The following is a 21,109-nucleotide window of genomic DNA, read 5'->3' on the forward strand; positions in this document are numbered from 1 at the left end:
CTACCAGGCTCCTGCGTCCATGGGATTTTCCAGGCAAGAGTACTGGAGTGGGGTGCCATTGCCTTCTCCGTGACCTCTTCCTGGCACTTTTTAAAAAATTGTTTAAAACACTTAACATGAAATCTACCCTCTTAGTAATTTTTTAAGTGCATGGTATAGTATTTTTTGCTAGAGGCACAGTATTACCCAGCAGATCTCTAGAACTTAATCATATTGCATAACTGAACCTTCCTATCTATTGAATAGCCACTTCCTATTTTTCCCTTTCCTCGGCCTTTGAAAGCCATCATCCTATTCTGCTTCTGTGACTTGGACTATTTTAGATATCTCATGTAAGTGGAATCATGCAGTACTTGTCCTTCAATGACTAGCTTATTTCACTTAGTATAATGTCCTCAAAATTCATCCCTGTTGTCACATAATACAGGACTCCCTTCTTCTTTAAGGCTGAACAACATTCCATTGTCAGTATCAGTTCAGTTCAGTCGCTCAGTAGTGTCCCACTCTTTGTGACCCCATGAATCCCAGCATGCCAGGCCTCCTGGTCCATCACAAACTCCCGGAGTTCACTCAGGCTCAAGTTCATCGAGTCAGTGCTGCCATCCAGCCATCTCATCCTCTGGTGTCCCCTTTTCCTCCTGCCCTCAATCCCTCCCAGCATCAGAGTCTTTTCCAATGAGTCAGCTCTTCGCATGAGGTGGCCAGAGTACTGGAGTTTCAGCTTTAGCATCATTCCTCCCAAAGAAATCCCAGGACTGATCTCCTTCAGAATGGACTGGTTGGATCTCCTTGCAGTCCAAGGGACTCTCAAGAGTCTTCTCCAACACCACAGTTCAAAAGCATCAATTCTTTGGCGCTCAGCCTTCTTCATAGTCCAACTCTCACACCCATACATGACCAAGAGAAAAACCATAGCCTTGACTAGACGAACATTTGTTGGCAAAGCTTTTGAATATGCTATCTAGGTTGGTCATAACTTTCCTTACAAGGAGTAAGCGTCTTTTAATTTCATGGCTGAAATCACTATCTGCAGTGATTTTGGAGCCCCAAAAAATAACGTCTGACACTGTTTCCACTGTTTCCATATCTATTTCCCATGAAGTGATGGGACCAGATGCCATGATCTTCGTTTTCTGAATGTTGAGCTTTAAGCCAACTTTTTCACTCTCCACTTTCACTTTCATCAAGAGGCTTTTTCCTCTTCACTTTCTGCCATAAGGGTGGTGTCATCTGCATATCTGAGGTTATTGGTATGTCTTCCAGCAATCTTGATTCCAGCTTGTGCTTCTTCCAGTCCAGCGTTTCTCATGATGTACTCTGCATATAAGTTAAATAAGCAGGGTGACAATATACAGCCTTGATGAACTCCTTTTCCTATTTGGAACCAGTCTGTTGTGCCATGTCCAGTTCTAACTGTTGCTTCCTGACCTGCATACAGATTTCTCAAGAGGCAGGTCAGGTGGTCTGGTGTTCCCATCTCTTTCAGAATTTTCCACAGTTTATTGTCATCCACATAGTCAAAGGCTTTGGCATAGTCAATAAAGCAGAAATAGATGCTTTTCTGGAACTCTCTTGCTTTTTGCATGATCCAAAAGATGCTGGCAGTTTGATCTCTGGTTCCTCTGCCTTTTCTAAAACCAGCTTGAACATCAGGAAGTTCACGGTTCATGAATTGCTGAAGCCTAGCTTGGAGAATTTTGAGCATTACTTTACTAGCATGTGAGATGAGTGCAATTGTGCGGTAGTTTGAGCATTCTTTGGCATTGCCTTTCTTTGGGATTGGAATGAAAACTGACCTTTTCCAGTCCTGTGGCCACTGCTGAGTTTTCCAAATTTGCTGGCATATTGAGTGCAGCACTTTCACAGCATCATCTTTCAGGATTTGAAAGAGCTCAACTGGAATTCCATCACCTCCACTAGCTTTGTCCGTAGTGATGCTTTCTAAGGTCCACTTGACTTCACATTCCAGGATGTCTGGCTCTAGGTGAGTGATCACACCATCGCGATTATCTGGGCTGTGAAGATCTTTTTTGTACAGTTCTTCTGTGTATTCTTGCCACCTCTTCTTAATATCTTCTGCTTCTGTTAGGTCCATACCATTTCTGTCATTTATCGAGCCCATCTTTGCATGAAATGTTCCCTTGGTATCTCTAATTTTCTTGAAGAGATCTCTAGTCTTTCCCATTCTGTTGTTTTCCTCTATTTCTTTGCATTGATCACTGAGGAAGGCTTTCCTATCTCTTCTTGCCATTCTTTGGAACTCTGCATTCAGATGCTTATATTTTTCCTTTTCTCCTTTGCTTTTCACTTCTCTTCTTTTCACAGCTATTTGTAAGGCCTCCCCAGACAGCCATTTTGCTTTTCTGCATCTCTTTTCCATGGAGATAGTCTTGATCCCTGTCTCCTGTACAATGTCACGAACCTCATTCCATAGTTCATCAGGCACTCTATCCATCAGATCTAGGCCCTTAAATCTATTTCTCACTTCCACTGTATAATCATAAGGGATTTGATTTAGGTCATACCTGAATGGTCTAGTGATTTTCCCTACTTTCTTCAATTTAAGTCTGAATTTGGTAATAAGGAGTTCATGATCTGAGCCACAGTCAGCTCCCGGTCTTGTTTTTGTTGACTATATACAGCTTCTCCATCTTTGGCTGCAAAGAACATAATCAATTTGATTTCGGTGTTGACCTTCTGGTGATGTCCATGTGTAGAGTCTTCTCTTGTGTTGTTGAAAGAGGGTGTTTGCTATGACCAGTGCATTTTCTTGGCAAAACTCTATTAGTCTTTGCCCTGCTTCATTCCGTATTCCAAGGCCAAATTTGCCTGTTACTCCAGGTGTTTCTTGACTTCCTACTTTTGCATTCCAGCCCCCTATAATGAAAAGGACATCTTTTTTGGGTGTTAGTTCTAAAACGTCTTGTAGGTCTTCATAGAACTGTTCAACTTCAGCTTCTTCAGTGTTACTGGTTGGGGCATAGGCTTGTACTACTGTGATATTGAATGGTTTGCCTTGGAAATGAACAGAGATCATTCTGTCATTTTTGAGATTGCATCCAAGTACTGCATTTCGGACTCTTTTTTTGACCATGATGGCTATTCCATTTCTTCTGAGGGATTCCTGCCCACAGTAGTAGATATAATGGTCATCTGAGTTAAATTTTAGTTTGCTGATTTCAGTTCGCTGATTCCTAGAATGTCGACATTCACTCTGGCCATCTCTTGTTTGACCACTTCCAATTTGCCTTGATTCATGGACCTGACATTCCAGGTTCCTATGCAATATTGCTCTTTACAGCATTGGACCTTGCTTCTATCACCAGTCACATCCACAGCTGGGTATTCTTTTTGCTTTGGCTCCATCCCTTGTAAGTATATACCTCATTTTTTCCCATTCATCTGCTAATGGACATTTAGCTTGTTTCTATAGCTTAGTTAGGAGTTAGTGTTAGTTGCTCAGTCATGTCTGGCTCTTTGTGACCCCGTGGATTGTAGCTCACCAGGCCCCTCTGTCCATGGAATTCTCCAGGCAAGACTACTGGAGAGGGTAGCCATTCCCTTCTCTAGGGATCAAACTTGAGTCTCCTGCATTGCAGGCAGACAATTTACCATCAGAACCATCAGGGAAGCTTGGCTATTGTGAATAGTGCTCCGATGAACACGGGGGTGCTAATTTCTCTTTAAGGTCCTGATTTTAATATTTTTTAATAAATCTCCAGAACTGGAATTGTTGGATTGTATTATAAAACCACAGTAGTTATAAAAGTATGGTACTGCATAAACACAGACACACAGAGCAATAGAACAAACTAGAGAGCCCAGAAATAAGTCCATGCATATAGTCAACTGATCTTTAACAAAAGTACCAAGAGTACACAATGGGGAAAGGGTGGTCTTTTCAATAAATGCTGTTGGGAAAACTGGATATCTACATGCAAAAGAGTAAGATTCAGTGTTTATATTAAACCACTCACAAAAATCAACTCAAAATAGATGAAGTACAAATATAAGACTTGAATCTGTAATATGTATACCAAAAAATGTAGGAGGAGAGTTTCATGGCATCAGTTTTGGAAATAATTTCAAAACTTGTAAAAAGCACGGCAACAAAAGTAAAATTGAACAAGCGTGACTGTAACAAAACAAAAAGCTTCTGCCAGCAAAGGAAGCCATGAACAGCGTGAAAATCTTCCCAGCACTTTTATACAGCCTTGTATTTGGACATTTCTTGTTTTTCTCCACCCACATATTTTGCTTGCTCAATTAACAACCTGTCAAGTCTACCTCTATGATACTCAGGCTCAACGTTGAAGGATGGTTCTTCTTGTGATGATTTTGTCAGGGGTGGTGACAGAGGGAAGAAAGTGAGTTGGAAGAGTGAAGAAAAGAGAAATTTAGACAAGTCTTCCAGAAAATTTTCCAGAATGTCATTGTGTATCATGGGATTGCTGCTTGTTTCTTGTCGGTCCCTGGTTTGAAGAAACAAGTGTAATGATTCACAGTAAAATTAGTTCTTCCTATAAAGGAGAAAACATTCCCCAAAGCTCAAATAATTTCTTGGCTGTTCTTCTACACACAAGAAAGAGATCTCTACCTTAGTGTGGAGACGTGCACCTACCCTCTCTTCTTTATCCATATTCCCACAGCCTCAACATATAACAAGACTGGAGGCTGAACACTCTGAAGAACAGGACTGGAACACCTTACCTGAGACAATACACATATAAAATCAAACACGAAATGATGAACAGTAGGACATAAAGTAGCACTGTGAGCATCACACCAAGAATTCCAGATTGCATGGTTCTTTCAAACATCCAGTACAGTTTTGCTGCATCAGCTACTGGAGTCTCCTCCCTCTGTGTAAGTCGCTGACAAAAGAAGATACAAATTAAAAAAAATAATAATAATAAGGAGAAAACAATGATCATCAAGTTAGCTAATTTAAGTATGCAAAAACCATCTGATAGTATAATTTGTTTGTAAATTAAATGTTCAAGGTGCACAAGCTGATCGTATCTTCAGTTGCAGGAAGGAAAAGGAAAAGACCCGGCTTGCATGGTTGGCTTACCAGGGTTTTCTCATTTTCTCTATAAGCTTTTAAATGAGTGTACTCTACATGCAATTCATAAAGTAAAAGCCATGTTTTATTTATGTACTATTAACTTCTGATTTAATGAGCACAAGATATGAAGAAATTAAATACCATGGTAGAAAGATTCTTTTCTTTCTGAAGCAGATTTGAAAGAAATTTAATTTGTGCTGTGTGTAAAATAGATGGCTATTTTAAAAACTTATAAAAAAAAGTTATCAGGCTATTTAATGCAAGCTTGAAAACAAAAGTTTACATTAGGTCAATTTAATAGCATCTTTATTTTAAACAGGGGAAAATATATTCTATATTGGGTTAGAAATAAATACAAGGCTAAGAGGTCTTTAAAAGCGAATATAAAACTCTGTGTGCCTAAGATGTTGTCATATGACTTCTTTGACCTTTGAGTTTTATTAAACATGAATGTTCTTTAATTATGACTCTCATGATCTCAAGTGGAAGTCATATGCCATATAAATGTAAATAAGGTATTTTTTTCCTGATGTAAGTGAGAAGGACGTCTTTCTCTACTTTTTAAAAAATATTTATTAAACTGACCGTTATATAAATATGAATCCTTCTGCAATTCAGAAGATGTGGATTTGGTGCCTGGGTCGGGAAGATCCCCTGGAAGAGGGCAAGGCAACCCACTCCAGCATTCTTGCCTGGGAAATCCCATGGACAGAGGAGCCTGGCGGGCTACACTCCATGGGGTCACAAGACAGTCAGACACGACCATAGTGACTAAACAGCAAAGGGCATGTTTAAAACGAATCCATAGTACACATGTATAGAAAAAACCAGAAGCCTGGAGAGGTTAACTTGTATTTTTCTTACATCAAAATATCTGGCACTGATGTTCCAACTCTCAACTACTGCTTCTTCCACCACCACTCCAGAACTTATTTCTATGTGCTGTTCTGGGATTTACAGAAGTAAATGGATTTCCCTTGCAAAATGTAAGCCTGTTGCTAGGACTTTGGGCAGCAGATCTGAGAAGACATCTCCCTTGCCTTGGCTGTTCGCTAGGCTGGCTTTCCCTTGCTCAGGGTTCCAGGCTGCTCTCACAAGACTAGAGCCCTTGAGGTTCTAAGTCCACTAATGGCTTCTTCGGCCTTGTGTGAGAATGCAGACTTCTTATCTCTGAGAGGAAGGAACCCTGTTTACAACCTGCAGATAAGTGTGATTGGTGACTCTGTGAGATGTAAATTTAACATCATTAAAATGAACTAAAAGCAGTGTGCTTCGAGCTTGCTCATGTACCTAGTGTCCAGTCTCCATGTAAAGGATTAGAGGTACAATCGTGTGCCAGCGAGATTGTACTTAGAAGAGTTGCTTTCAGGTTCTAGCCTGTGTCTAGCCTGTCTGAAGTCTCAGTACCATGGACCGCCTTGATGACAGGTCAGAACAGAGAGCCTGATCAGTTAGAGGAACTTCCCAGGTGGCTTAGAGGGTAAAAAATCCCACCTGTAATGCAGGAGACCTGGGTTCAATCCTTGGGTTGGGAAGTTTCCCTGGAGAAGGGAGTGGCAGCCTTCTCCACTATTCTTGCCTGGGGAATTCCGTGGACAGAGGAGTCTGGTGGGCTACAGTTAGAAGTGGTTGTGTTTTCCATCCCATCCTAAGTCTTTTCACCCCTTTGATTAGCATCATTCACATTCTGAGTAGATTGGCTGGGACCAACTGGATTTTGTCCACGTTCCTATTTCTTGTGGACTCCAGGTTAGTAAGGAGACTTGCCACCAAGGATTATTGAGCAGGAGGGGCAGAGAAGGATGCTATCTACCTTCCAGTAGGACCGTTGCCCCTGGTATCTCCCAGCTCCTCCTGGGGCCTCGTGTGTCTACTGAGAAGGTGAGGAGCCACCTCAGAAGGTGAGGTGGTCCTATTGCAACATCACATAGGAAGCCATCTGGGAGGATGAGCAGCTGCCCTTTATGATCTGAGATCTCACAGCCCTCCTGGAATGGCTTTCCTGTTGCAACCAGATTCCCTAGAGAGAGCATCAGATGAATAGTCCACTGTACCAAAGGCAGCTGACAAAACATGCTCTGTTAATTTACCCTGGGGCCTCTGATGTCATCTACAGGAAAGTAGGCTCCAGCAGGGCCATCTCAGAACCAGTACAGAGGTCTGTGACCTGATGGAAGCTGACTTGGATTCTAGCAGATGAACGTAACACTCGTGTGTGTGTGTGTGTGTGTGTTGTCACTAAGTCACATCCAACTCTTCTGCAACCCACAGACTGTAACCTGGCAGGCTCCTCTGTCCATGGGATTTCCCAGGCAAGAATACTGGAGTGTGTAGCCATTTTGTACTCCAGGGGATCCTCCCGACACAGGGATCAAACACATGTCTCTTTCATTGTCAGATGGATTTTTTACTACTGAGCCACCTGGGAAGCCATTATTGGCAGTTCAGTTCAGTTCAGTCACTCAGTCGTGTCTGACTCTTTGTGACCCATGGACTGCAGCACACCAGGCTTCCCTGTCCATCACCAACTCAGGGAGCTTGCTCAAACTCATGTCCATTGAGTCAGTGATGCCATCCAACCATCTCATCCTCTGCCGCCCCCTTCTCCTCCTGCCTTCAATCTTTCCCAGCATCAAGGTCTTTTCCAATGAGTCAGTTCTTCACATCAGGTGGCCAAAGTATTGGAACTTCAGCTTCAGCATCACTGCTTCCAATGAATATTCAGGACTGATTTCCTTTAGGATTGACTGGTTTGATTATTGGCAGAATCTATTTCAAACACAATTAACAAGCAGGGTCCATCAAAAATCCCCTTGCTATGATCTGGTGGTGGTGGTGGTTTGGTCGCTAAGTCATGTCCGACTCTCTCGAGGCCATGGAATGTAGCCTGCCAGACTTCTCTGGCCATAAAATCCTCCAGGCAAGAATACTGGAGTGGGTTTCCATTTCCTTCTCCAAGCTATGATCTGCTGGACACAATGAATAGAGTCGAAACATACATATACCAGTTTGAAAACCATCTTCTTAAAAGGAGAAATAGAGTAGTTAAGGAATATTATTACACGAATTAAGATAATTTTATGAATGAATATTTGATTTAGAATCATTATTAGCATGTTTTATACATATTCATATTGTAGTATATCATTGTTAATTATGAAATCTTAAACTATATATTTTAGAGTGAAAATGCACTGTTTTGTCATTTCATATAACATCACAAATGTCAAATGCCTGTGGAGAAATTATTTAAATTATTTATTATTTAGAAATCTTTAAAAAGCTCTTCTTCTTGAATATATCTATTACTACAGAGTATTAAATCGAAAGGAAATAAATAACCTAACTGAGTAAAGGAACTACTGTACACTTACTTTTTACAAAGTTTGGCTGTGAAAATCCTTTGTATTAAAAAAAAATTACCAAAAAGGTTACAAAAGAAACCTTCTTTGTAATAATTTTGAAAATGTACCAGTTAGTTTGGATTTGATCTCCACTATTTTCTGTTTTTTGCAAGTGTTTAACATAGCTAAAACTACACTTAAAATGATTGCATTAGACATCCACAAATTTTTATTATGAGGAGAAAATGAATAACTTAAATTTAAGACACATATTGAATTAAGCATGATTATCAAAGCTTCCCGTGTCAACTGATTTGTGCACTAACATTACATTCTATGTCAAGGACTCGTATCCCAATTATTTTACTTGACTTACCCCCAGGACAGTATCCACAGTGAATACTGCCAGTGGGTCCAGAACTGCCCACAGTCCCATGGTGATGATTAACTTTGACAGGACGTCAGGGCAGAAGGCAAACAGTAGCTGACAGCCCCATCTGACCAGAACCAAGGGAAGGACCACTGCGTTCAGCATGAAAGGCCCCACCACAACCACAAGCATCTCTTCTGCGACGTGAAGGGAAGAGGCTGGGTAGCAGAGCTCCACTGTGAGGGGGGAAAAACGGAATCTGCCGGAAAACAAAGGAGCAACACCCGTGCAAAGAGAAGAATTCCATAAAACGCTAAGTAAACAAAACACTTGGCAGAACAATGTGTTTTTATTTTTAATGCAGAAATTGTGACACTTAACAGCATCTCAAAGTTAAGTGTTAGAAGTGTTTCATCTTTTCCTTAGAATCTCAACAGCTCACTTTCAAGGAAATGGCAAATTCTACCTTGTTCATTGTTCTTGTAAATTTCATATGCTGTCATAGAAAGGATACCATTTTAATCCACTAAGCAGAGCGTTCTTTAGACTAAAAACCAGCCAGCAGGTCGACATACTGACTAGAAGGCTATCTGAAATCAAAGTATACCAGTGGACTTAGTAACGACTCAGTCAATGGCACTCCACTCCAGTACTCTTGCCTGGAACATCCCATGGACAGAGGAGCCTGGTGGGCTGCAGTCCATGGGGTTGCTAAGAGTCAGACATGACTGAGCGCCTTCCCTTTCACTTTTCACTTTCATGCATTGGAGAAGGAAATGGCAGCCCACTCCAGGGTTCTTGCCTGGAGAATCCCAGGGACGGGGGAGCCTGGTGGGCTGCCGTCTACGGGGTCGCACAGAGTCGGACATGACTGAAGCGACTTAGCAGCAGTAGCAGCAGCAGCAGTCTCTAACAGAAATCAGAAATACAAATAAATCTCATAATTCTCGGCAAGTTTCACATCGCTGAGCGGTCTTGCTTACGATTCTCTCGCTAGAGCCCCTACATACCACAACGACAGTGCTGACCCCAGAAGCATCTAAAGGGACAGCTTCACACAACCTAGGATCTGAGGCTTGACTCCAAGGGGAGCCAGTAATTCAAGAAGCCTTCATCCAGACTTTGGCGCCCTCTTTCCAAGCAAAGTGAGCCATCCTCGACTCTCATTTTTCCCTCCCCTGTGTTTCAGCCTCATAGAGCTGCTATTCTGTAGTTAATCCTGTTTGTGTATCCTGCTTATCAGCTCTCTACTAAAAAGAGTTCTTCATTTTATCCTTTCCTTGACCTTTTCTTTGAAGGAAACTATTGTGCTTTGTTCTTAGGCCACTGTGAGTATCAAATAAAATAAGATGTATACATTTCTCTATCAGAGGACCTAACAGAAAAAACAGAAACATTCTCACTGTGGCTGTAGCCGTTGTCATGCCCCATAACTGCAACCTGACATGTATGATTCCAGCCTGCGGAACTAGGCAATAATACAAAATATCCAGTGTTCCGGTCCTTTGATTCTTTTTCTTTTAAAGTATAATTACTTTCCAATGTTATGTCAGTTTCTGCTATACAACAGTGTGAATCAGTTGTACCTATACATATATCCCTTCTCTCTTGAGCTTAGATCCTCTGTTGCTTAAGAAATTAGATAAACTGAGCTACCAAGATATCTGTGCAGTCTCATTTCATTAACAACCAATAAAGACAGAGCTGCCTTTCCTATTGAGACAGTAACAGAGCAAATAGTATAAAGCAAACATCCCAAGCACATAATATTTATTTTTTCTACTTTAGAAACTCTCTCTCTCACACACACACACACAAAAGGGAAGGAGGGGAGGAAGGAGGGAAGAAAGGAATACAAGACCTATTTCATTCTCCCATGAAGATACAGTTATTCAGTATATTTAAACTTTCATATGCTATAATATATACAGAAGTTTGTGATTTAATTCCAAAAGATGACCAATAACTGTATATGTATATGTATAACATAAATCATCATTATTTTTCAAAGTGTCTTAAATAGTTTGCAATCCTCTTAATTGAAAATATACACACATCTTTGTTTTTATCTGTACCATCTACATTTGAGAAAATTTTACTTGTACTGACATCTATCTGTCTATCTACAGTGTCTCTGAAATCATGTTTATGGAGAGATAACCTTTACAGTATCATCTTTTTCCAGAGGATAATGGCCCAGAAAGCTGCCTGGACCTGAGTTTGGTAATTGTTTAGATTCAATCATTTTGCAGAAGAAGCAATCTTTGCTTCTCTGAGGATAGATGATAAATCATACTTATATTACTTCTAATATACCCTCAGCCTAAGTCTCACTCTGATAAAATCAAAATAGGATAAAATATTGTTGCTAAATTCCCTTTTGGATTCTACTCAGATATTAGAACATATTTGAATCTGCTACATTTTAAATAAATATTGACGCACCAGTTATATATTTGTATACATAGGCCCAAAATGAGAATCTAACTGTAATAGACATTCCTGCTCTTAAAGACATTTTTGTCTTTTCAACTTATACCTGCATTGTAGGTCTTAAGGTAAGTGGGTGAGAGAGTTTTGTACTCTCATTGGCCTCTCAAGACGAAAATGCATGCCTTTGACTTCCGGGGGAAGCACTCACTTTGTAACAGGAGTTGAAATGGCCTGGAGGAAAAACCACTGGCTGAGATAATGCAGGTAGAGCCTCAGGAACCAGAGAGAAGCCATCAGCAGGATGATGTACCAGAAGCCCTGGCTTTGCCATTGAGCGAACTCAAGTTCGGAACACACTGACACCAGCACAAAGCAGAGATGCTTGAAGAATTCTCCAGATGCGGCGTTAGCGGCGGCCGAGGAACGACTACAAGCAAAGAAACAGTAGATAAGTCCTGGGCTTAACTGCAACCCAAAATAAGATGTTTTGAGAATGCTAAGGAAGACACAGTGAAAGTAAATTTGAATGAAAGTATTTCTTAGCCACCTGGGACTTAAACTAGTCACGGTCCTTTCCACTACAATGGATTACTAAAGGGGAACATACAGGTACATGGATATCAGGAATTCCCTGGTGTTCCAGCGGTTAGGAATCTGAGCTGTCACTGCCAAGGACCCAGGTTCAATTCCTGGTTGGGGAACTAAGATCCCACAAAACACAAAATCATGGATGTGGAAATGCCAATCAAAACCACAATGATATATCTCCTCACACTTGTTGTTAACACAATGGCTACTATCAGAAAAAAAAAAAAAAAGACGAAATAATATGTTGATGAGAATTTGAAAAAAATGGAACTCTTAAACACTGTTGGTGGGAATATAAAACCATGTGCTGCTGCTAAGTCGCTTCAGTCGTGTCCAACTCTGAGCGACCCCATGGACTGCAGCCTACCAGGCTTCTCCATCCATGACATTCTCCAGGCAAGAACACTGGAGTGGGTTGCCATTTCCCTCTCCAATGCATGAAAGTGGAAAGTGAAAGTGAAGTCACTCAGTCATGTCCAACTCTTAGCGACCCCATGGACTGCAGCCTACCAGGCTCCTCCATCCATGGGATTTTCCAGGCAAGAGTACTGGAGTGGGGTGCCATTGCCTTCTCCCATAAAACCATATAATCAGTATGAAAAACAGTACAACAGATCCTCAAAAAATTAAAAAAGCACAATTACCATATGATCCAGCAATACTCCTTCTGGGTGTTTATCCAAAAGAATTCAAAGCAAGATCCCAAAAAGATGTTTGCACACCTATGTTCATAGCAGCATTACTCACAATAGCCAAAAAGTGGGGGAAGCCTAGCTGTCAATCAAGTGGAATAATTATTAGCCTTAAAAAGGAAGGAAATTCTGCTACATGCTACAACAGGGATGAACCTTGAAAGTATTATGCTAAGTGAAATAAGCCTGTTACCAAAAGAAAAGTACTGTATGATTCTACCTATGTGAGATGCCTAGAGTAGTCAAATTCATAGACGGAAGGCAGAATGCCGGTTGCCAGGGTCCAGGGGAGAGACAGAGGGAAGTCCTTTCATGGTATAGAGTTTCAGTTTTGCAAGATGAAAAACCTGTAGAGATGGGTTACCTGACCACGTGAATACACTTACAACTGAACTGCACACTCAAAATGGTTAAGATGATGCATTATAGGTTATGTGTGTCTTGCAATTAAACTATATAAAGAAATATGAAAATAAATCACTGTAAACAATAAACTAATTTTGTAAAAAAAAAAATCTTTAACATTTATACCATAGTCCTGCTTACCTCACCTACTCATAATGATCCCTCTCTATTAAGGTTACATTTAATTATTGGCATATAACTGGTTCAAAGTTAACTATCTCATTTTGAAAATTGATGTGAATGACTCGCATACCACTAAAAACACATGAATGAGAATTTGAAACTTAAGAGCTCTTGCATTCTTTAATACGATACTGACACTTTGTGTTGAAACGAAACATGAAAGAGTTAGATACAGTGATTCTGATTAAGCTCTGGTTTCCTCTCTCTGTGTGGCATGGACAGCAGGAGATGTTTTCAAATGTTTTTTAAAGTAGCCTTTGCAAAAAAAAAAAAAAACAAACAAGGAAGGGTTGGGAGTTGGAAAAGAAAGAGTCCTCACTGCGTATGGATACTGTGTTTCTTTGGGGGTGATGTTCTAAAGTGAACTGGGATAATGGCTGCAGCAGTGTGAATATCCTAAAAACTGTAAATTGAACGCTTTTAATAGGCGGATGGTATGGTGTATGAATTGCGCTTCCCAGGTGGCTCAGTGGCGAAGAATCCACCTGCCAATGCACGAGACACAAGAGACCTCTTAGAATTATTAGGAATATTTCTAATCCTAGAATTATTCTACGATAATTCCGCAAATTCCTAAACCAAAATTAGTCCTGATTATAAACACGTTAGCAAAGAAGCTGGTTCCATGGTACATAGTTCAGGGGTTTAGTAACTAACTAACCACAGCCGTTCAAGGCATTGTGGGAACATTAAGCGAAATGAAATTCATAGACAGATTCCAAAGATTTTATACACAAAAGTTCATCTCTCTCTGAAGACTATCAAATAAATGGCAATTGTACCACCAAAAGAAGATAAGTCATAGAAGTAAGTCTTTGGGAGGTAAAAAGAAGAAAAACTATAAACGGTCAGTGAAAGAAAATCCATTATTCCCTTTAAAATTCCAATCCATGACTTTAACCTTCTGGTCTGCACGGGACTAATAAGGTGCTGATCTTGACATTGACATTTTATTATTGTTCTCGGGTGTCTTTTTCCATGAAGGAGGAGGGCATCGTCTCACTGAAAGCTATGTGCCATCTTGTACTGAGTGTGCTTTTCAGTTACTCAAATGAGGAACAAACAGGAAACAGGCCCCTAAGAGGCTATGGTTTACTAATGGCAAAATTGTCAGGAGAATGACTCTCTTATAGAAGGGTTCCAGAACACATTTACCATCATGCGAAATGAAACTCAGGACTTGCTACCCTGCTGAAGGAAAATATTCTGTGCATGATCTCCTCTTCAGTTAATTATTCTGTCACTGTTTTGCCTCTTCAAAGAGAAGAGAAAATCAAACACAGATTTGACATTGTGTTGTTTGCAAAAAACTGGAAAATCTCAAATGATGCAAAACAGAAAAGACAGTAGCTTCTTTGACCTTTGGAAATTTCCACTGTTTTTTTCCATTTATTGACATGAAATGACTAAGTAGTTTAAATATTTATGCCCAGAACTCACTATCAAGTCATACTTTTACCATTAGTTTCACCAATAAAGGGTTTCCCAGCCACATTCTGATACACATATTCATTTATAGGATATTTGATTTAGGATAAATGACACCAAAATTTCATTGCATACCATTTATATCTAATTCATAATATTCAATTTTCTTATCCATAGTCAACACAACTAAGTATTTGTTCCTGTTTATTTGCCTAACAATAGTAACTATACCATCTGGACTTAAAGGATTGGGAAAACCTTGGCATCAGAGTTTAAAAAATTGGACACTGCAAAGATAGAAATTAATAAAAGAATCAGTAGATGCTAGATGATGCCAAATAAAAGGGTGCATCCAAAAGCTCATTAACTGAACAAAACTAGTCAACTATATCCTCATAAACAATTCTTGAATGACAAAGTCTACGTGAGTGCTTTCTCCTAATGGTTTTGAACTTACACCTGAAATACAAGTGCGCACTAACATAGAAATTCATCCACAATGCTCCCTGCATATATTGTTCTTAAAGTAGATTTCATTCAAAAGACAATTGTGCATCCATGTTTCCAAATTGCCTGGAAAGAAAGTACCTTTTTCATTCTTGTATGCACGCAAGGCACGCTGCGACACAGGGTGCCACGGCCTAATATCTTCATCCACATTTCAACTCTTCTCTCCTTCCCCTGTAATCTTTCTTGGTTATGGACAAAGAGTATGACCATCAAAAGGATAACAAATGGCCTCTGCCACTGGGGTGTGTAATATGAACAGTGGGAATTGATTTGTTGGTTATGAAGGCAGCCATAGAGCACAGATCATTGCAAAATCACATTGAGGCCGGCAGCCACGCCTCGGCTCGTGCAGGCGGCCCGTCTATCGCTCCCGGGGTGAGCTGCCAGAGGGCGTGAGGAATCGGGAGGTCATCCAGTATTCAGCTATCAAATGAAACCTATTTCTCTGGACTTCAGCTGCATTTCTTATGACACACATATATCCCCCTTCCATGCCCAGTCCTTATAGAGACCTGAACTAAAACAAGATTTCTATGATCATCAGTGCAATAATACTAAAAAACAATAATAATAATACCAAAATTGCTTTGAAAGAAAGAAAAAAAAAGCATGGAATGCATTCCTCAACTCTCTCCTACAGTGAACAGGAGTCCTTAGGTCTGCGAAGGACCAAATCCTGAGATCTGTGAAGCAAAGAGGAATTAAACACACGGGGGTGAGGGGGTGGACGGGACACCCAGAAGGGCATTCTGTCACACAGGTCATTCTCAGAGGAGTAAAGTCCTATTTCTAAACCAGGAAATGCGTTGAACTGGGTGGAGCAGGTCTTTGTATCACTAAGTAGTGTTGATAGAGGTCAAAGCTGCAGAAGTGAAAGAAGCCTGGTACGCCTGTGTAGGAGTGTGGACTCTTCTCTGGCACCATCGATAGCCCGCAAAGTATTTTTCAAGGTGAGGGTGATGAGGAGGGATGACTAAGAATGAGAAAACCGCCCTCAAGATTTTCTAAATGGCAGCTGAGAGAAGCCTCATAAGCGCACGGCAGTGAATCATTCAATGGTTTGACTGGTAGGGACTCTTTGGGCCAGTTCACTGTGACATCATGTTTAAAAGAAAACGAGGTTAAAAATATATATATATGTCAAGATGAAGAAACACTTATTTGGAAAGAAATAACATTAGTAAAAATGAGTTACTATAATCATGTGCTGGTTATTGGATTAATCTATGTAAATTATAAATGGCGTCTGCTTTCTTTTTTTAACCAAAGTTATTAAAATGTCCAAATCTGCTCTTGTTTTGTCATGGTTTCAAGTATTGGGGGAAATACTTTCACAAAAGTATCTGTATATTCACATTTAACAAAATGCTTTGGACAAAACTGTTACCCGTTCTCCCAACATTTAGAAAGCTGTCTCAAAAAAGAAAACTTCACAAATTTATCTGGAGGTTAGCATTTTTCAACTAGATTTTTCCCCCTAAAATTCTGTCTCCTTGGCCAAGTGGGTAGTATACTTTTAGCATAACACATTGTACTTTGAACAGGTTTAATTCAATTTACAAAAAATGCCTCTAATTAAGTTAAAAGATCTTTGAAAATTGCTAAATCTTAGGGGTAATAGTATCACTACTGACATTGAAATAATTGATCATTCCCACTGAGGCACAGAAGTATGAATGTTCTAATGAGAAAACAGGGATTGAGTATGTTGAAGGACTCCAAAGAGACTCCCAAACTCTTAAGGCTGTTATTTCCAGTGACAGTCTCTGAATGGGAGTGGGAGGCATCGGAGAGGGGCAGAGGCAGACACAGCTTATCCTCCAGTAGAAAAAGAACATGAAATCAAACTTCAAAAATAAAGTTACATCTTGAAGCAAAGGTAACCAAAGTCTGTTTACCTTTTTGAAAATAATATCTTTTATTTAACATGTGTATTTCTGCTTTAGGGCATCCTTTTTTTTTCCGTTCACTAAAACTATTTTCTTTTTTTAAAAAGTGTATTGAAGTATAGTTGATTTACAATGTTGTAATTTCTGCTGTACAGCAAAGTGACTCAGTCATACATGTGTGCATGCCACATCCCTTTGGACGTGTCCGACTCTCTGTGACCCCATGGACTGTAGCCCGCCAGGCTCTTCTGTCCATGGGATTCTCCAGGCAAGAATACTGGAGTGGGTCGCCATGCCCTCCTCCAGGGGATCTTCCCGACTCAGGGATTGAACCCAGGTCTCTTAAGCCTCCTGCCTTGGCAGGCAGGTTCTTTACCACTAGCGCCACCTGGGAAGCCCCTCAGTTACACATACATACATTGGTTTTCACAGTCTTTTCCCATTACAAAGTTTATTATGGGATATTGAATATAGTTCCTTCTGCTGTGCATTAGGACCTTGTTGTTTACCCATCCTATATATACTAGTTTGCACATGCTAATCCCAAACTCACAATCCTCCCTCCCCCACCCCAAAGAGCACATTCTCCAATACTCCGTAGTAACAAATACTGGATGCAATATTACAATAGAATGAATCTGTTTTTCCAAGAGAAATTTTCTTAGAGTGAAATATAAGCAAATGTAGGGCTGCTTTATGATAGAGAAGCTATACGCGAGCTTAGAGCAACCAGTGCTCCGGACTGAACGACACCAGCGCAGGAAGCAGAGGTGCAGTTTCGTCACACTTATTATCGAAGCATTCCTTCTGACTTCGTGAAATCACTTTCCTTTGCAGCTAATGTGTTGGTCAGAAGAAGAACATCTACCTTGCCAGCATCTGCCAGGCCTAATTGGATAAAATGTTTGCAAAGCACTTTATCAGAGAAAATAGCTAAATAGTTTATGCCTAATGGAAATTTGATTAACAATTGGAGCAATAACACAAAAGCAGTTAGCTTTGAAAACAATTGCGCTGGCAAGATGCAGGATTATATACATAAGATCAGCGTTGTTGTTCAGTACCTACGTCATGTCTGAGTCTTTGCGACCTTATCAACTACAGTCCATCAGGCTCTTCTGTCCATGAGATTTTCCCAGCAAGACTACTGGAGTCGGTTTCCATTTCCTCCTCCAGGGGATCTTCCTGACCCTGAGAGCAAACCCACATCTCTTGCATTGGTAGGCAGATTCTTTACCACTGAACCATTTTTGAAGCCCTGGGAAAAGTACTTAATCTCTCTAAAATAATACCCATAAGATACTTACTTACAATACCTATTTCAAAGTTTCATGGAGCAATCAAAAGGGAGAATGTAATACTTTGTCTCATGTGTCATGCTTACTCTCTAAGTCTTGTCTGACTCTTTGAGATCCCATGGACTGTAGCCTGCCAGGCTCCTTTGTCCATGGGATTGCAGGCAAGAATACTGGAGAGAGTTGCCATGCCCTCCTCCAGGGGATCTTCCCAACCCAGGGATCAAACTCAGGTATCTCGCACTGCAGGCAGATTCTTTACCATCTGAGCCCCCAGGGAAGCCCAATACTTCTCTCATAACAAGTGTCAATTTAATATTAGCCAAAAATAATTTTCCATCAATAATAATTATAGTATTTTCTAAATAAGTAATAAGGAAAACAATCAAAATTTCACTCTCTTCTCCTTTGTTGAATTCAGAGACATGTTTTAGCTATTGAAATAAAATTTAAATTCTTCCAATTATATCAAGACAAGTTTTAGTAATCCTTAATGCATATCTTTTTTTTGAAAACTTTTAAGTAATGACTTAAAATAGAGGGTCATATATTCTCATAATTTAGCACAACAAAATACATAATATATTAACACTTTTTCCAATTTAATTCTGAGTTGTTTTATTTAGCCACCTATTATAAAAAGTAATTTGTGTTGATAGCTCTGAGGAAATTTAGAAATTAAAGAGCTAATTAAATTCCTTCAGAGTAATTTTTGAGTCTCTGTATCAATATATACATGTATGTGCACGTATTGAAACATCTGCAAGTGGCCAAATACAGCTAGACATTTCTGGAAACTGACCTTCCATCAAGACTACTGAGCCTGTTTCCCCAGGGCAAATAAGTCTAACTTTTAAGCCATATTTCCAAAGAAATCATAGTTTGTGCACCTGGCAGACTGAACTAGAATGTCAGAAATTACTACCAAGTTAGAAAAGAAAGGTAATGAGAACCTGACCTATTTGTTGTGAACTTGCTATGGATGGAGAATCTTAAGGAAATCTTAAGTTAAAATAATAATACATATTCTATGAATCATTTAAATAATGATCCCATTTCTATAAATCATTTGGCATCTTCAAAGTTATATTTGAATGGTATTTTTATAAGTGCTTTGCCTGCGTATTTTTTTTTTTAAAAAAGAGGTTTTCAAACATATTACAAAAGCATTATTTTAAAAAGCCACATATGGTGTAAGAATTATGGGATATCAACCTGAAACAAAAGTACGATCACAGCTTGCAAAACGCATTGCTAAGCACCAAAGAATTGATGCTTTTGGACTGTGGTGCTGGAGAAGATTCCTGAGAGTCCCTTGGACTGCAAAGAGATCAAGCCAGTCAATCCCAAAGGAAATCAACCCTGAATATTCATTGGAAGGACGGATGCTGAAGTTGGAGCTCCAATATTTTAGCCACATGATGTGAAGAGCCAACTCATTGGAAAAGACTTTGATGCGGGCAAGATTGAAGACAAAAGGAGAAGGAAGCGGCAGAGGATGAGATAGGCTCAATAGACATAATTTGAGCAAACTCAGGGAGACAGTGAAGGATGGGGGAACCTGCTGCAGTCCATGGGGTCACAGAGAATGGGACACGACTTAGCAACTGATCAACAGCCATTAAGTGGCTGACTTAATGTTGCATATATATTCTTATATTGCAAGGATGTACTATTTTTGTCAACTGAAACTCTGACCTGTAAAATGACAGCTTCTTAATCTTTACACTTATTGAAGTACACATTATCCAAGGAGATACCTGACAATGCTGATTAGAACACCAAGGTAAACAGAGGTCCCAGAAACATTTGGTTCTCTTCTACTGGAGAGTCTTCCACTCTGAGGCACTGCTGCAGGCAGAGGACCCCCCAGGAAGAGAACTTGAGATCCACAGACACCTATTCTGTGCAGAGGGTGCAGAGCTGAGAAGGAAATCCTGGCCCTTCAGGAGGGTGTAGCTGAGTCCTTGACTGATGCCCTGGAGTTGGAGTGGCCCTTGGGAACTGTCCCAAAAAAAGGCAAGGAGGCAAAGCGTGTGTCCCTCCTCCTCAATTCACTGTCAGCTGCTCTGCAGGAGGGGCTTCTGGACAAGAATAGTTCCTGTGACCAAGGAGAGTCATGAAAAGGACACCTCGGATCATGAGAGACAGTGTGACTGCTGGGAGGATATGAAGACCACTCTGTGGAGGTGGAGAAACCAGAATGAGACGAAACCACTCTGGCTCCAGGTCAGACGATGACTGTGGGGGAAAGCATTCTAATCAGAGCCAGTAAGCCCCTGGGTCTAGCCATCCCCAAGGCCACTGGCCAGTTCTCTTCTTTATATTCTACCACTCTCCACTCCCATTGTTCTTTCAATTTGCGCAAATGTATATTAATTGTTGTCATTTTGACCAAAGAATCCTAATATGAGTCCTAATATAAACTCAATGTTTGCCAGTTTTGGGGCTTGAAAGGGGAAGAAGGAGGGGGAGAACCTCTTTCCTGTGGATCAACAAAAAACAGCTAATTAAAATAATTGTAAGATTTGCACAGACCATGGAGCAATGATTCGTTGGCTCCCAGAAAGCACTTTCCAATCCGACTGTCCCTGGCCCACCTCCAACTCTCAAGGCAAAAAGAATCTAGAGGTTCCTGTCTCTAACTCCTCTCTGCAACCGGGAGGTTATCTGACTCAGTTCTGGACAATGAGATGCAAGGAGCAGGTTTCTGAGAACGCTAGTAGGAGAGAGAAATTGGATTAAGTATTGATTTAGACTTTGCTGTTGTGGTTGGTGCTCCACGTGTGGGTATGTTTTGTGGCGATCGTTACTAAATGCCCCATTGCCTGTACCACAAACAGCAAGTATCATTTAGAGAGGTTGCCATTAGATTCCTTAACAAAACATTTTTCCAGCCGAGCT

General features: G+C 40.3%; 1 protein-coding gene and 1 long non-coding RNA gene across 3 annotated transcripts in view; one reads left to right on the forward strand and one right to left on the reverse strand.

The window, feature by feature from the left end:
- The window catches only part of LOC102395523, a 377,402-nt gene that overhangs the window by 81,454 nt on the left and 274,839 nt on the right, over window positions 1-21,109 (reverse strand). For both annotated transcript variants that reach the window (XM_044926869.2, XM_044926862.2), the window contains exons 15-17: window positions 11,424-11,642; window positions 8,789-9,041; window positions 4,711-4,874 (exon numbers count right to left, since the gene is read on the reverse strand). In XM_044926869.2, the coding sequence (XP_044782804.2) occupies window positions 4,711-4,874; window positions 8,789-9,041; window positions 11,424-11,642 (636 nt within the window). The remainder of the gene's footprint in view (window positions 1-4,710; window positions 4,875-8,788; window positions 9,042-11,423; window positions 11,643-21,109) is intronic.
- LOC123328853 overlaps window positions 1-21,109 on the forward strand; it is an 86,389-nt gene that overhangs the window by 60,708 nt on the left and 4,572 nt on the right. The gene's annotated exons all lie outside the window — the stretch shown is intronic.

The sequence above is a fragment of the Bubalus bubalis genome, chromosome 2 (genome assembly GCF_019923935.1).
Source record: "Bubalus bubalis isolate 160015118507 breed Murrah chromosome 2, NDDB_SH_1, whole genome shotgun sequence".
Taxonomy (NCBI): Eukaryota; Metazoa; Chordata; class Mammalia; order Artiodactyla; family Bovidae; genus Bubalus; species Bubalus bubalis.